Source organism: Emys orbicularis, chromosome 18 (genome assembly GCF_028017835.1).
Source record: "Emys orbicularis isolate rEmyOrb1 chromosome 18, rEmyOrb1.hap1, whole genome shotgun sequence".
Lineage (NCBI taxonomy): Eukaryota > Metazoa > Chordata > Testudines > Emydidae > Emys > Emys orbicularis.
The window spans coordinates 23,972,942-23,988,276 of record NC_088700.1 but is presented as its reverse complement, the minus strand read 5'-3'; the positions used below and the strand labels follow the sequence as shown (position 1 = coordinate 23,988,276).

General features: G+C 58.6%; 1 protein-coding gene across 2 annotated transcripts in view; it reads left to right on the top strand.

Moving 5' to 3' along the window:
* Positions 1 to 1,058: 1,058 nt before the first annotated feature.
* TRAF2 (TNF receptor associated factor 2) overlaps positions 1,059 to 15,335 on the top strand; it is a 47,818-nt gene continuing 33,541 nt past the window's right edge. The window contains exon 1 of one of the 2 annotated variants that reach the window (XM_065418820.1): positions 1,059 to 1,109. In XM_065418820.1, coding sequence (XP_065274892.1) covers positions 1,092 to 1,109 — 18 coding nt within the window. In that variant the 5' untranslated portion in view covers positions 1,059 to 1,091. Of the gene's footprint in view, positions 1,110 to 10,333; positions 10,382 to 15,335 lie in introns of those variants that run through there. The other variant, XM_065418819.1, reaches the window with a different exon arrangement.

The following is a 15,335-nucleotide window of genomic DNA, read 5'->3' as shown; positions in this document are numbered from 1 at the left end:
ACTGCCGCTGCACACTGCATGGATGTCTTCAGAGAACTATCCACGATGACTCCAAGATCTCTTTCCTGATTAGTTGTAGCTAAATTAGCCCCCATCATATTGTATGTATAGTTGGGGTTATTTTTCCCAATGTGCATTACTTTACATTTATCCACATAAAATTTCATTTGCCATTTTGTTGCCCAATCACTTAGTTTTGTGAGATCTTTTTGAAGTTCTTCACAGTCTACTTTGGTCTTAACTATCTTGAGCAATTTAGTATCGTCTGCAAATTTTGCCACCTCACTGTTTACCCCTTTCTCCAGATCATTTATGAATAAGTTGAATAGGATTGGTCCTAGGACTGACCCTTGGGAACACCACTAGTTACCCCTCTCCATTCTGAAAATTTACCATTTATTCCCTGTCTTTTAACCAGTTCTCAATCCATGAAAGGATCTTCCCTCTTATCCCATGACAACTTAATTTAATATATGGAGATATACCTATCTCATAGAACTGGAAGGGACCCTGAAAGGGTCCAGCCCCTTGCCTTCACTAGCAGGACCAAGTACTGATTTTTGCCCCAGATCCCTAAGTGGCCTCCTCAAAGATTGAACTCACAACACTGGCAGGCTAATGCTCAAACCACTGAGCTATCCCTCCCCCTTTTGATATAAGAACCTTTGGTGAGGGACCTTGTCAAAGGCTTTCTGGAAATCTAAATACACTATGACACAATAAAGAGATCCAAAGAGCCCCTTGCACTGCCCAAATAGGACTTGGATTTGCTAAGCTGTATCAAATGATCTCTATGGGAGGTGGAATAGAATGATCTGCTTTGAAATGTACGCCTGTCTTTGTCAAAGTCACAGGTCTTTTGGCCTGACCTTTAGCAAAGCCAAGTTCCCCCTGTGAAAGCACCTCTGGGTGGCTATTGCTGGCCTGGAACTTCACACATGGTTCTGGTTTTCAATTCCCTTCTCCTCAGTTCTTATTAAAACGAAGCCAGCCCCTTGCTGACTCTCCTCCAGGCATGCGTCTCACTTCCACTTTCTGTTCTAAGCAACCACCGCCCAGCCAAGAGCTGATTCTCAGAGCTGGAATGAGCAATGTCACTCTTCTCAAAGGTAAGGGAGCTCTGCTGCTTTGTTTAAGGCAATCAAGTGTGTTAAAGAGCCTTTGGAGGCCAGTCCTCATCCTGGAGTTTAGCCCACATGCCTCAGAGTGGTCTGCAGGTGTCCTGTATGGCATGGAGAAGAGGTGCATTGCCTAGAGTTCTTAGTGGGGAGCCTCGAGTGGTGGATAGATTGTCGTATGTGGAGTGAAATTCATCATGTACCCAGTCAACAGGCACAGCATGGGCTGCAGCATTATCGATGCAATACAGATGCCTACACAGATAGATTGGATAGAAGCTTGACCTCTAAAGACCACCTCACGGGGGTGAGTACTTTCCAGTGCCCATGCAGTCTGTGGCCCGCTCTGCTGAGGCTGCCAACAGGGGCCAGTTGGTGGTGGTGGGCATGAACCCCACCTTTGGGGAGGCTAGCCCCTCCCCCCATAGCTGGTGGAGCCCTGGCCCGGCCGACCCAGCCCCAGGCTGCCCCGGCGGGCCCCATCTCCAGGCTGCTGGCTGGAGCTAAGTCTCTGCTGGCTTCAGGGGAGAGGGGGAGGGTGGCAAGACCTCAGGGCAGATCATGGGTGTGGCAATGGCTTGGGTTGGGGAGGCTTAGCCTGCCTTGGCCTTTGATACCCGCCGCCCATGGTGGTGGGTTGTGTGGTGCAGGCACCGACTGTCCACTAAGGACTGGACCGAGACCAGCAACTCATTTGACAGGAGTCACTGATTTTGAGCCACTGCCACACTGGGCTGGATTTGACCTGGGAACCTTGGGCTGAAAGGCTTGGACTAAGGTTTTCTAGCAGTCAGAATTCATTTGAAAAGTCTGTTGTTTTGAAGGATTACACATATGTACTGTAGGGGTGACATCCTGGCTCCATTGAAATCCATGGGGTCAGGATTTTGCCCTAGGGGATTATAGAATGAGCCTGATCCAAAGTCTGTGTGAGTCTCCATTGCCTGCAATGGATTTTCAATAAGGGCCATGCTGTTCTCAAGCACAGAGTAAAAGCCGTGGGCCTCTGCAGGGTGGACGGAGTATGTTTAGTGATTACAGCACAGGACTGGGGGACACAAGATGGAAGATATACTCCCAGCTCTGCTGTTGACTCTGTGCTATTGGGCACCTCGGTTTCTGTAAGATTGCAAGTACTTTCATTTCTGTACCTTGGTAAGGTGTTGGGATCCCACAGTGATGAGGTTGGGATGCATGGAAGTAGTAGTACCCAGGTGTTCTTTTGAGTCTGGCTGTCTCAGATAACAACAGCATCTCATTCCCCCAGCTAGCATCCACCAGGGAATTGAGAAATGAAAGAGACCTCAGCACTCACTTTCATTCTGTCTAGCAAGGGGTTTCTCTTTTGAATGATGCTGGGAAGAGCTCTGGCTGCCTCAGCTGCCCCAAGCCAGGCAAAGTGGTGTTTTGCATGAGGTGTCTGATTCCGGAAAGTGCAGGGAGTGGAATTTCTGTGATTCTTTCTTCACTTGAAGCAAGGGGGTGGAGAGTGGGGGGGAAGCTATGACAGTAGGGGCTTTTGAAAAGCTGTATTAATTATTAATGTCTTAGTATTGTCTACTTCTGTGGCACAATGGATGTGCCTGGCATTTACAGCTCAGCAAAATGACAGGCGCCAGCCCTGAGGAGCTTCCAAACGCCGTGTGTGGGGAGCGTGGGATCATCTCTGGATGTGTGCGGGAAGTGGTGGACTCTGCAGACAGCTCTCCCCTCTCCTCCAGTCTTAGATTCAGAGAGTTTAAGGCCAGAAGGGACTAATAGATCATCTAGTCTGACCTCCTGTCTAACACAAGCCATTCAATTTCACCCAGTGAAATTTAGCCCATGGAAGGTGGCAGCATGGAGGGCCCTCTATGAGGCTGGAGATCTGTGAGTGGGAGGCGGCAGGTTGGAAGGGGGATTTAGATCATCCTCTTAAGAACCCACTAGTTGTTCTGAGGAAGGAGTAGAGAACGTGGTTCCTGGGAGCTCTGGGGAGAGAACTATGATCTGCATCCAAGATAGTCTTAACACAGGGATGGATAAACATAAGGTGCAGGCGGGTTGTGTTGTGGGCCTGGGGGGAGGGGACAGGGTGCCATGAAGGGTTAGGGTTAGGCAGGGTGCCGTGCAGGGGGTGACACAGGCACAGGTCTGGGTGAGCTGGGGGAGTCACAGGCAAAGGACCTGGGGGGGCAGGGTGCCATGGGCATGAGGGGATGGATCAGAGGGTGACCCAGGCACAGGGCCAGGGAGGGCAGGTTGCCGTGGTCTGGGGGTGTCACAGGCACAGGTCCAGGGGGTGGGGAGTGACCCAGACACAGGGCAGGGTGCTGTGTGTCACAGGTGACACAGGTACAGGGCTATGGGGAGAGGGGGCAGGGTGCTGTGCAGGGTGTAGTGACAGAGGCATGGGTACGGGGTGCTGGGAGTTAGTGGTGACCCATGCACAGGGCCGGGGTGAGGAGGTCAGTGTGCCGTGGTCTGGGGATGACCTGGAAACGGGCCCAGGGGAAGGGGGTGACCCAGGCACAGCGCCTGGGGGAGGGGAGCAGGGTGCTGTGGTCTAGGGGTGACCCAGACACAGGGCCGGGGGCGGCAGGGTGCTGTGGTCTGGGGGTGACAGAGGCACGGGGATGGCGGGAGGGGCGGGGTGCTGTAGGTCTGGGGGTGACAGAGGCACAGGGATGGCGGGAGGGACAGGGTGCTGTGGTCTGGGGGTGACCCAGATACGGGGCTGGGGGAGGGGGCAGGGTGTCATGGTCTGGGGGTGACAGAGGCACGGGGATGGCGGGAGTGGGGCAGGGTGCTGTGGTCTGGGAGTGACCCAGACACAGGGCTGGGGGAGGGGAGCAGGGTGCTGTAGGTCTGGGGGGTGACAGAGGCACGGGGATGGCAGGGGGGCAGGGTGTCGTGGTCTGGGGGTGACAGAGGCACGGGGATGGCGGGAGGGGGGCAGGGTGCTGTGGTCTGGGGGTGACCCAGACACAGCGCAGGGGGAGGGGGCAGGGTGCTGTAGGTCTGGGGGTGACCCAGACACGGGGCTGGGGGAGGGGACAGGGTGCTGTAGGTCTGGGGGTGACAGAGGCATGGAGATGGCAGGGGGGCAGGGTGTCGTGGTCTGGGGGTGACAGAGGCACGGGGATGGCGGGAGGGGGGCAGGGTGCTGTGGTCTGGGGGTGACCCAGACACAGGGCTGAGGGAGGGGGGCAGGGTGCTGTAGGGCTGGGGGTGACAGAGGCACGGGGATGGTGGGGGGGAGCAGGGTGCTGTGGTCTAGGGGTGACCCAGACACAGGGCTGGGGGAGGGGGGCAGGGTGCTGTGGTCTGGGGGTGACCCAGACACAGGGCTGGGGGAGGGGGCAGGGTGCTGTGGTCTGGGGGTGACCCAGACACGGGGCTGGGGGAGGGGGCAGGGTGCTGTAGGTCTGGGGGTGACCCAGACACAGGGCTGGGGGAGGGGGCAGGGTGCTGTAAGGCTGGGGGTGAAAGAGGCACGGGGATGGCGGGGGGGGAGCAGGGTGCTGTGGTCTAGGGGTGACCCAGACACAGGGCTGGGGGAGGGGGCAGGGTGTCATGGTCTGGGGGTGACAGAGGCACGGGGATGGCGGGAGGGGGCAGGGTGCTGTGGTCTGGGAGTGACCCAGACACAGGGCTGGGGGAGGGGAGCAGGGTGCTGTAGGTCTGGGGGTGACAGAGGCACGGAGATGGCAGGGGGGCAGGATGTCGTGGTCTGGGGGTGACAGAGGCACGGGGCTGGGGGAGGGGGGCAGGATGTCGTGGTCTGGGGGTGACAGAGGCATGGGGATGGCGGGGGGGAGCAGGGTGCTGTGGTCTAGGGGTGACCCAGACACAGGGCTGGGGGAGGGGGCAGGGTGCTGTTGGGCTGGGGGTGACAGAGGCACGGGGCTGGGGGAGGGGGGCAGGATGTCGTGGTCTGGGGGTGACAGAGGCACGGGGATGGCGGGAGGGGGGCAGGGCGCTGTGGTCTAGGGGTGACCCAGACACAGGGCTGGGGGAGGGGGCAGGGTGCTGTAGGGCTGGGGGTGACAGAGGCACGGGGCTGGGGGTGGGGGGCAGGGTGCTGTGGTCTGGGGGTGACAGAGGCACGGGGATGGCGGGAGGGGGGCAGGGCGATGTGGTCTAGGGGTGACCCAGACACAGGGCTGGGGGAGGGGGCAGGGTGCTGTAAGGCTGGGGGTGACAGAGGCACGGGAATGGCGGGGGGGGAGAAGGGTGCTGTGGTCTAGGGGTGACCCAGACACAGGGCTGGGGGAGGGGGCAGGGTGCTGTGGTCTGGGGGTGACAGAGGCACGGGGATGGCGGGAGGGGGGCAGGGCGATGTGGTCTAGGGGTGACCCAGACACAGGGCTGGGGGAGGGGGCAGGGTGCTGTAAGGCTGGGGGTGACAGAGGCACGGGAATGGCGGGGGGGGAGAAGGGTGCTGTGGTCTAGGGGTGACCCAGACACAGGGCTGGGGGAGGGGGCAGGGTGTCATGGTCTGGGGGTGACAGAGGCACGGGGATGGCGGGAGGGGGCAGGGTGCTGTGGTCTGGGGGTGACCCAGACAAGGGGCTGGGGGAGGGGAAAGGGTGCTGTAGGTCTGGGGGTGACAGAGGCACGGAGATGGCAGGGGGGCAGGATATCGTGGTCTGGGGGTGACAGAGGCATGGGGCTGGGGGAGGGGGGCAGGATGTCGTGGTCTGGGGGTGACAGAGGCACGGGGATGGCGGGAGGGGGGCAGGGCGCTGTGGTCTAGGGTTGACCCAGACACAGGGCTGGGGGAGGGGGCAGGGTGCTGTAAGGCTGGGGGTGACAGAGGCACGGGGATGGCGGGGGGGAGCAGGGTGCTGTGGTCTAGGGGTGACCCAGACACAGGGCTGGGGGAGGGGGCAGGGTGTCATGGTCTGGGGGTGACAGGCACGGGGATGGCGGGAGGGGGCAGGGTGCTGTGGTCTGGGGGTGACCCAGACACAGGGCTGGGGGAGGGGAGCAGGGTGCTGTAGGTCTGGGGGTGACAGAGGCACGGAGATGGCAGGGGGGCAGGATGTCGTGGTCTGGGGGTGACAGAGGCACGGGGCTGGGGGAGGGGGGCAGGATGTCGTGGTCTGGGGGTGACAGAGGCACGGGGATGGCGTGGGGGAGCAGGGTGCTGTGGTCTAGGGGTGACCCAGACACAGGGCTGGGGGAGGGGGCAGGGTGCTGTGGTCTGGGGGTGACAGAGGCACGGGGATGGCGGGAGGGGGGCAGGGCGCTGTGGTCTAGGGTTGACCCAGACACAGGGCTGGGGGAGGGGGCAGGGTGCTGTGGTCTGGGGGTGACAGAGGCACAGGGATGGCGGGAGGGGGGCAGGGTGCTGTGGTCTGGGGGTGACAGAGGCACGGGGATGGCGGGAGGGGGGCAGGGTGCTGTGGTCTGGGGGTGACAGAGGCACGGGGATGGCGGGAGGGGGGCAGGGTGTCGTGGTCTGGGGGTGGCCCAGACACGGGGATGGCGGGAGGGGGCAGGGTGCTGTAGGTCTGGGGGTGACCCAGACACAGGGCTGGGGGAGGGGGCAGGGTGCTGTAGGTCTGGGGGTGACCCAGACACAGGGCTGGGGGAGGGGGCAGGGTGCTGTAGGTCTGGCGGTGACAGAGGCACAGGGATGGCAGGAGGGGGCAGGGTGCTGTAGGGCTGGGGGTGACAGAGGCACAGGGATGGCGGGAGGGGGCAGGGTGCTGTAGGGCTGGGGGGTGACAGAGGCACGGGGATGGCGGGAGGGGGCAGGGCGCTGTAGGTCTGGGGGTGACCCAGACACGGGGATGGCGGGAGGGGGCAGGGTGCTGTAGGGCTGGGGGTGACAGAGGCACGGGGATGGCGGGAGGGGGCAGGACGCTGTAGGTCTGGGGGTGACCCAGACACGGGGATGGCGGGAGGGGGCAGGGTGCTGTTGGGCTGGGGGTGACAGAGGCACAGGGATGGCGGGAGGGGGCAGGGTGCTGTAGGGCTGGGGGTGACAGAGGCACTGGGATGGCGGGAGGGGGGCAGGGTCCTGTGGTCTGGGGGTGACAGAGGCACGGGGATGGCGGGAGGGGGCAGGGTGCTGTTGGGCTGGGGGTGACAGAGGCACAGGGATGGCGGGAGGGGGCAGGGTGCTGTAGGGCTGGGGGTGACAGAGGCACAGGGATGGCGGGAGGGGGGCAGGGTCCTGTGGTCTGGGGGTGACAGAGGCACAGGGATGGCGGGAGGGGGCAGGGTGCTGTAGGGCTGGGGGGTGACAGAGGCACGGGGATGGCGGGAGGGGGCAGGGCGCTGTAGGTCTGGGGGTGACCCAGACACGGGGATGGCGGGAGGGGGCAGGGTGCTGTAGGGCTGGGGGTGACAGAGGCACGGGGATGGTGGGAGGGGGCAGGGCGCTGTAGGTCTGGGGGTGACCCAGACACGGGGATGGCGGGAGGGGGCAGGGTGCTGTTGGGCTGGGGGTGACAGAGGCACAGGGATGGCGGGAGGGGGGCAGGGTCCTGTGGTCTGGGGGTGACAGAGGCACGGGGATGGCGGGAGGGGGCAGGGTGCTGTAGGGCTGGGGGTGACAGAGGCACAGGGATGGCGGGAGGGGGGCAGGGTGCTGTGGTCTGGGGGTGGCCCAGACACAGGGCTGGGGGAGGGGGGCAGGGTGCTGTGGTCTGGGGGTGACAGAGGCACAGGGCTGGGGGAGGGGGCAGGGTGCTGTGGTCTGGGGGTGACCCAGACACAGGGCTGGGGGAGGGGGCAGGGTGCTGTGGTCTGGGGGTGACAGAGGCACAGGGCTGGGGGAGGGGGCAGGGTGCTGTAAGGCTGGGGGTGACAGAGGCACGGGGATGGCGGGAGGGGGGCAGGGTGCTGTGGTCTAGGGGTGACCCAGACACAGAGCTGGGGGAGGGGACAGGGTGCTGTGGTCTGGGGGTGACAGAGGCACAGGGCTGGGGGAGGGGGCAGGGTGCTGTGGTCTGGGGGTGACCCAGACACAGAGCTGGGGGAGGGGACAGGGTGCTGTGGTCTGGGGGTGACAGAGGCACAGGGCTGGGGGAGGGGGCAGGGTGCTGTGGTCTGGGGGTGACCCAGACACAGAGCTGGGGGAGGGGACAGGGTGCTGTGGTCTGGGGGTGACAGAGGCACAGGGCTGGGGGAGGGGGCAGGGTGCTGTAAGGCTGGGGGTGACAGAGGCACGGGGATGGCGGGAGGGGGGCAGGGTGCTGTGGTCTGGGGGTGGCCCAGACACAGGGCTGGGGGAGGGGGCAGGGTGCTGTGGTCTGGGGGTGACAGAGGCACAGGGCTGGGGGAGGGGGCAGGGTGCTGTGGTCTGGGGGTGACCCAGACACAGGGCTGGGGGAGGGGGCAGGGTGCTGTGGTCTGGGGGTGACAGAGGCACAGGGCTGGGGGAGGGGGCAGGGTGCTGTAAGGCTGGGGGTGACAGAGGCACAGGGATGGCGGGAGGGGGGCAGGGTGCTGTGGTCTGGGGGTGACAGAGGCACAGGGATGGCGGGAGGGGGGCAGGGCGCTGTGGTCTGGGGGTGACAGAGGCACAGGGCTGGGGGAGGGGACAGGGCGCTGTGGTCTGGGGGTGACAGAGGCACAGGGCTGGGGGAGGGGACAGGGCGCTGTGGTCTGGGGGTGACAGAGGCACAGGGCTGGGGGAGGGGACAGGGCGCTGTGGTCTGGGGGTGACAGAGGCACAGGGCTGGGGGAGGGGACAGGGCGCTGTGGTCTGGGGGTGACAGAGGCACAGGGCTGGGGGAGGGGACAGGGCGCTGTGGTCTGGGGGTGACAGAGGCACGGGGCTGGGGGAGGGGACAGGGCGCTGTGGTCTGGGGGTGACAGAGGCACAGGGCTGGGGGAGGGGACAGGGCGCTGTGGTCTGGGGGTGACAGAGGCACGGGGATGGCGGGAGGGGGCAGGGTGCTGTGGTCTGGGGGTGGCCCAGACACAGGGCTGGGGGAGGGGGCAGGGTGCTGTGGTCTGGGGGTGACCCAGACACGGGGATGGCGGGAGGGGGCAGGGTGCTGTGGTCTGGGGGTGACAGAGGCACGGGGATGGTGGGAGGGGGCAGGGCGCTGTGGTCTGGGGGTGACAGAGGCACGGGGATGGCGGGAGGGGGCAGGGTGCTGTAGGGCTGGGGGTGACAGAGGCACGGGGATGGCGGGAGGGGGCAGGGTGCTGTTGGGCTGGGGGTGACAGAGGCACAGGGATGGCGGGAGGGGGCAGGGTGCTGTAGGGCTGGGGGTGACAGAGGCACGGGGATGGTGGGAGGGGGCAGGGTGCTGTGGTCTGGGGGTGACAGAGGCACGGGGATGGCGGGAGGGGGGCAGGGTGCTGTAGGGCTGGGGGTGACAGAGGCACGGGGATGGCGGGAGGGGGCAGGGTGCTGTGGTCTGGGGGTGGCCCAGACACGGGGATGGCGGGAGGGGGCAGGGTGCTGTGGTCTGGGGGTGGCCCAGACACAGGGCTGGGGGAGGGGGCAGGGTGCTGTGGTCTGGGGGTGACCCAGACACGGGGATGGCGGGAGGGGGCAGGGTGCTGTGGTCTGGGGGTGACAGAGGCACGGGGATGGTGGGAGGGGGCAGGGCGCTGTGGTCTGGGGGTGACAGAGGCACGGGGATGGCGGGAGGGGGGCAGGGTGCTGTAGGGCTGGGGGTGACAGAGGCACGGGGATGGCGGGAGGGGGCAGGGTGCTGTGGTCTGGGGGTGGCCCAGACACAGGGCTGGGGGAGGGGGCAGGGTGCTGTGGTCTGGGGGTGACCCAGACACGGGGATGGCGGGAGGGGGCAGGGTGCTGTAGGGCTGGGGGTGACAGAGGCACGGGGATGGCGGGAGGGGGCAGGGTGCTGTTGGGCTGGGGGTGACAGAGGCACAGGGATGGCGGGAGGGGGCAGGGTGCTGTAGGGCTGGGGGTGACAGAGGCACGGGGATGGTGGGAGGGGGCAGGGTGCTGTGGTCTGGGGGTGACAGAGGCACGGGGATGGCGGGAGGGGGGCAGGGTGCTGTAGGGCTGGGGGTGACAGAGGCACGGGGATGGCGGGAGGGGGCAGGGTGCTGTAGGGCTGGGGGGTGACAGAGGCTCTGGGCCCCGTGGGGGCGGGGGCGGCTGCCGCGCGTCACACAACCTACCCCTCAACCGCCACCAACTGCCACTTTTGGCACCGCCACCGAGCGGAGGCGAAGGCGGGGCTTAGCCACAGGGGAGGGGCGTGGCCTGGGAACGTGTCCGGTGGGCGTGGCTTATGGGGGTGCTTCCGGTGTGGCTGGCGGGGAGCGGAGCGAGGCTGCCGGTAAGTGAGGCGGTTTCGCGCCCGCCCAGGTCGGCCGGCGCCCTGGGTGCCTGGCCCGTGTCCGGCCCGGGGCGGGGTGTAGGCCCCGGGCGCCTGGCCCAGCGCCGGGCGGGCGAGCGCGCGCAGGGGGCTGGGGGCTGGGCCAGCGGCTGCGCGTGGCAGCGGCGGGGGCCGGTCCCCTGCCCCGCTGGAGGCTGGGCTCGGGTCCCTGCGTGTGCGGGGGGCCCAGGCTGGCCGCCAGGCCGGGGAGGCCCAGCGAAGAAGCCCCGCCAGTGGCTCGGGGCGGACAGTCAGGGCACTTGAGCAAGCGCCGTTGGCGAGAGGAAATCGAGACGGGAAGTGCTGTCGGGGAAATTCCAGCGGTGGCAGCCCCGGGCGCTGGCGCTCGGGAAATCCCTTTGCAGCCCGGCTGGTGGATCACTCTGTGGTTCCAGGACCGTGGCGCCTTTGAGCCCGTGGGGAAGGGCTTTAATAATGGCCTTTGCTCCAGGATTATAAAAGATAAATAAATTAATGGAGCTAACCTATCTCCTAGAACTGGAAGGGACCTTGTTTCTGTTTCAATTGAATTGTGCTTTAATTATCAGACTGACTAAAGTCAGGGTTTGCTTTTATTAAGCTGCTCCTTGTTATTCAAAAAGAATCTCTGTACCGGGCGATCCCTGGATATTACAGAGCAGTTTAACCTGTAAATGCCAACCAGTGATAAACCATCACATTAGTTTCTTGGCAGTAGGCACAATAATGTGGTCTCAGCAACAAAAACTGATACTTGGCCATTTCTGAACACTTCTGCATGATTCACGCTTGCCTCACATCCTACTTAACATTGCCCGAAATGCTGGGAAATATGCCTGCGGGCACTATACAGAACTATACTTGTCAAAAAGGTGGGCCACACAGTCCCTGACAACCTCAAAAGGCGTTTTAAACTTAGTGGGTGAATGTCAGTCTAGTTCCCAGCAGATAGGAGGAGATGGTCTTGCAAAAACCTTTGTGGAAAACATTAACTGATACTTGGTTGACATTCTCATTAGAATGGTCATGGGTTAAATTGTGTCAGTGGTTAAACACAATGATCAGGATCCTGAACTACTGCTGTCCTGTGGATACCTGGGGGGATTCAGTCTTCAGAGTTTTCACATATGAAATTCACCTGAAAATTATAAAAGGAGGCAAACAGTTAAAAATAATCAGTTTCTGTATAGATTTTAGAGTCCATATTCTCACATTACTATTGTTCAACCACTGTAGGCACATGAATATGTTGGTGTAATAGGGCTACACTCTTATTGATGAGAGAAATTGGAGTGCCACAGACCTATACACTCTCTCCCTCACTTGTCAGCCCCACTAATTTTTTGCTTTCTATGCAGCTGTTGTATAACGTACATAAGGGAGGGATAGCTCAGTGGTTTGAGCATTGGCCTGCTAAACCCAGAACTGTGAGTTCAATCCTTGAGGGGGCCATTTGGGGATTTAGTTGGTGATTGGTCCTGTTTTGAGCAGGGGGTTGGACTAGATGACTTCCTGAGGTCCCTTCCAACCCTGATATTCTATGATTCTATGGTGCTTTTAACAGAAATAACATTTTTGTGAGTTACTCTGTCCATAAAGGGCACTACATTTATATTATAATTAAACAAACCTGAACACTAAAGTGTGTGTCTCTCAGAGTTTCAGTCCTTGGCTTCAGAGCTCTTCATGGGATTGACCCAAAGTACCTGAGGGATCACCTTGCTCTCTGAGACTATGGCCTTCCATTCTAGCTAGATTCCACTGAAAGAATGGAAGTGGTTAATGATGCAACTGTCAACCAGCAGAGTGAGACTCAAGTGTAAGACTCAGTTTTCTTGGTAATTGGCCCATGCTTGTGGGAACTTGCTCTTCGAAGAGTTAGAATTAATGCATCTTTCTCAATCTTCTGATAAGAATGTAAAAACTGCTTTGCTGATCTAGTCTTTCCATGATGATAACTGAGTGGGGTGTGGAAGAAAGATACGGCTACTGTAGTGATGAGCACAGTACAAATGTTTAGGTAGGCATAACATGAATAAAGGATAAAATGTACAGGTCCATTTATTTATAGTTACAGTGCCCCACAGGTGCCTCTGTGCTTATTTAAATTGAACACATGAGAACGTGTTCACCCGCCAGCTCTTTAAGCTTGCCTTGTGATCTTTTGATGACCACTGGCAACGAGAACCTTGGATTCAGATCTCAGCTGATATGTAAAGTGCAGCATGGTATGCTCTAGCACAGGGGTCGGCAACCTTTCAGGAGTGGTGTGCCGAGTCCTCCTTTATTCACTCTAATGTAAGGTTTCGCGTGCCAGTAATACATTTTAACGTTTTTAGAAGGTCTCTTTCTATAAGTCTATAATATATAACGAACCTATTGTTGTATGTAAAGTAAATAAGGTTTATAAAATGTTTAAGAAGCTTCATTTAAAATTAAATTAAAATGCAGAGCCCCTGGACCGGTGGCCAGGACCCAGGCAGTGTGAGTGCCACTGAAAATCAGCTCGCGTGCCACCTGCGGCACTCATGCCATAGGTTGCCTACCCCTGCTCTAGCATCTCTCTGGGTGAGGGATGGGTAACTTTAAGGTAGTAGAAGGTCACAAAATCCACTAAAATCCTTTGGCTAGCAGGGGTGTGTGATGTGGCAGAAAATAGGGTCCTGCCCTGAGTGGTTGCGGGGAGGGGGAAATCTGGTCCTGGTGCAGGGCTGGAGAAAGAGCCAGTCCTGTGCTCACCCCACAGCAACAGCTCCTATCCCATGGAGTTGGGTCTGGTTCCCTGTGCTGGCTTGTTGGCTCTTGCTACAGCATCATGTGGTGCTCGCATTTGTGCGCAGGCAGGACCTGGCCCATGCAAAGCCCTGTGCCTTTCCTGATCCTTACAATGATCTAGCAGGCCGGATTTGTCTCTTGGGCCACCACTTGCCTATCCCTCCTCCAGGTCACTGGTAGAGCTGCACAGGAAATGGCTGTCAATGAACGGTTTTGAGAATTGAAAAGTTTTTCTTTTCTGCATTGGGACAAATCCAAAACCTTTTGAAATGTTTCATGGAGAGTCAGAGAGAACTCACCCCAGAGCAGCCTGGTGGTTATGGCATTCTCTTGGGATGTGGGAGACCCAAGGTTCAAGTCTCTGCTCTACCTAATTTGGAGCAGGGATGTGACTCTAACCATCAAGCTATTCTGGTTCGGTAGCTTCTGTCTGCCCACAAAGTGGGAGGATGTCTGATTGGAACAAGGGCAGGGTCTTGGGCTAGTGAGAGGCAATATCCAGCAATCTCCCCCTTATTACCTGTGGAGGAGTTATGCTTCCTGGCATTGCTGGTTGTAACTCCTTGCCTTCCCCAAGGCACCACTGCCTCATATCTTCTCCATGGTCCAGCTACACTTAATTGCTTTTGTGCCATTGGACATTTGTGGAGGGAGAGATCCTGCAAGATGCCCTAAACTTTTCTAGAACTGTTAATTTAGCTTTCAGGGAGGCATTTTTACTGTCTTGATAGATGGTCAATAGCCAAAATTTATACCAAGTTACTTCTCTTAATAAATATAGACTACATTAAAAACATCTGGTTAAAGTCAGTCATCAGGCAACACACTGACATTAAGACCTGGTCTATGTTTACAAGTTAGATCGACTTAGCTATGTTGTTCAGGGCTGAAAAAGTTTACACCCTGAGGGCTGTATTAGGTTGACCTAGTTCCCAGTATAGACACGACTGTGTTGCCAGAAGAATTCTTCTATCAGTCTAGCTACCACCTCTCATTAACTACATCAGTTCAAAAACCCCTTCCGTCGGTGTAGGAAGCATCTACGCTACACCACTACAGCGCTATACCTGTGTCGGTGTAGTGGCTGTAGTGTAAATATGGCCTCCGAATACATCAGATTTAAATGCTAAATGCTTGGAACTCAGTCTAACCTCGGCTTACGGCTTGTTTGACTGTTTTGATACAAAGATAACATACATGGAGTTAATGCACCTTCCGGTCTAGTCTGTACATGGCAGCATTGGGAGGGAGGTTTTCTGAATGGCGCACACAGTAAAAATAAATCATCATACTGCCTTTTATTCCCAGTATATTACTCCTTTCGTTAGATTATACCATTTTTGCCTCTTCATTTTACAGACCTTCAAAGAAACCTGGAACCCTCAGACACCTGATTACGTTTGTAAATCTTGGCTCTTGGCTGTTCAGACAGGTTCTCTCTGTGACACAAGTGAGCCACTGGCCTTATATAGAATCACAGTGAATTTTGACAACTGACCAAAATGGAAGTATGTGACACTGGATCATGTTTGTGTCACTTGATGTGTAGGAAGTTTTCAGTAGGCTGTTTGTTTATTCTCTTGATCAGTTTGACATTAGGCAAGTTTTCTCCTCTTGGGTCTCTCTTGTTTTGGACTGGAGGCAGCAATTTGTCCAAAGTTTATTTTTCCATAATTAAGGTGGGTGGGGGAACTATGCAAGAATACCCCACCCCATTTCCTTGGTTCAGATTTAACTTTAGAGCCCCTGCCCCTGGCAAGTGCCAGAACAAGGAGTAATGGTCTCAAGTTGCAGTAGGGGAAGGTTTAGGTTGGATATTAGGAAACACTATTTCAATAGGAGGGTGGTGAAGCACTGGAATGCGTTACCTAGGGAGGTGGTGGAATCTCCTTCCTTAGAGGTTTTTAAGGTCAGGCTTGACAAAGCCCTGGCTGGGATGATTTAGTTGGGAATTGGTCCTGCTTTGAGCAGGGGGTTGGACTAGATGACCTCCTGAGGTCCCTTCCAACCCTGATATTCTATGATTCTGTTCTATGATTTAAGACAAAATCTGCCCAGGTGGCTATTTCGGTGTGTATAAATACAAAAATCAGTGTGTATAATACACTGCAAACCTGTGTTTAGGAATAACAAGCTTAGCTATAGCGGTGGCTTCCAGGTG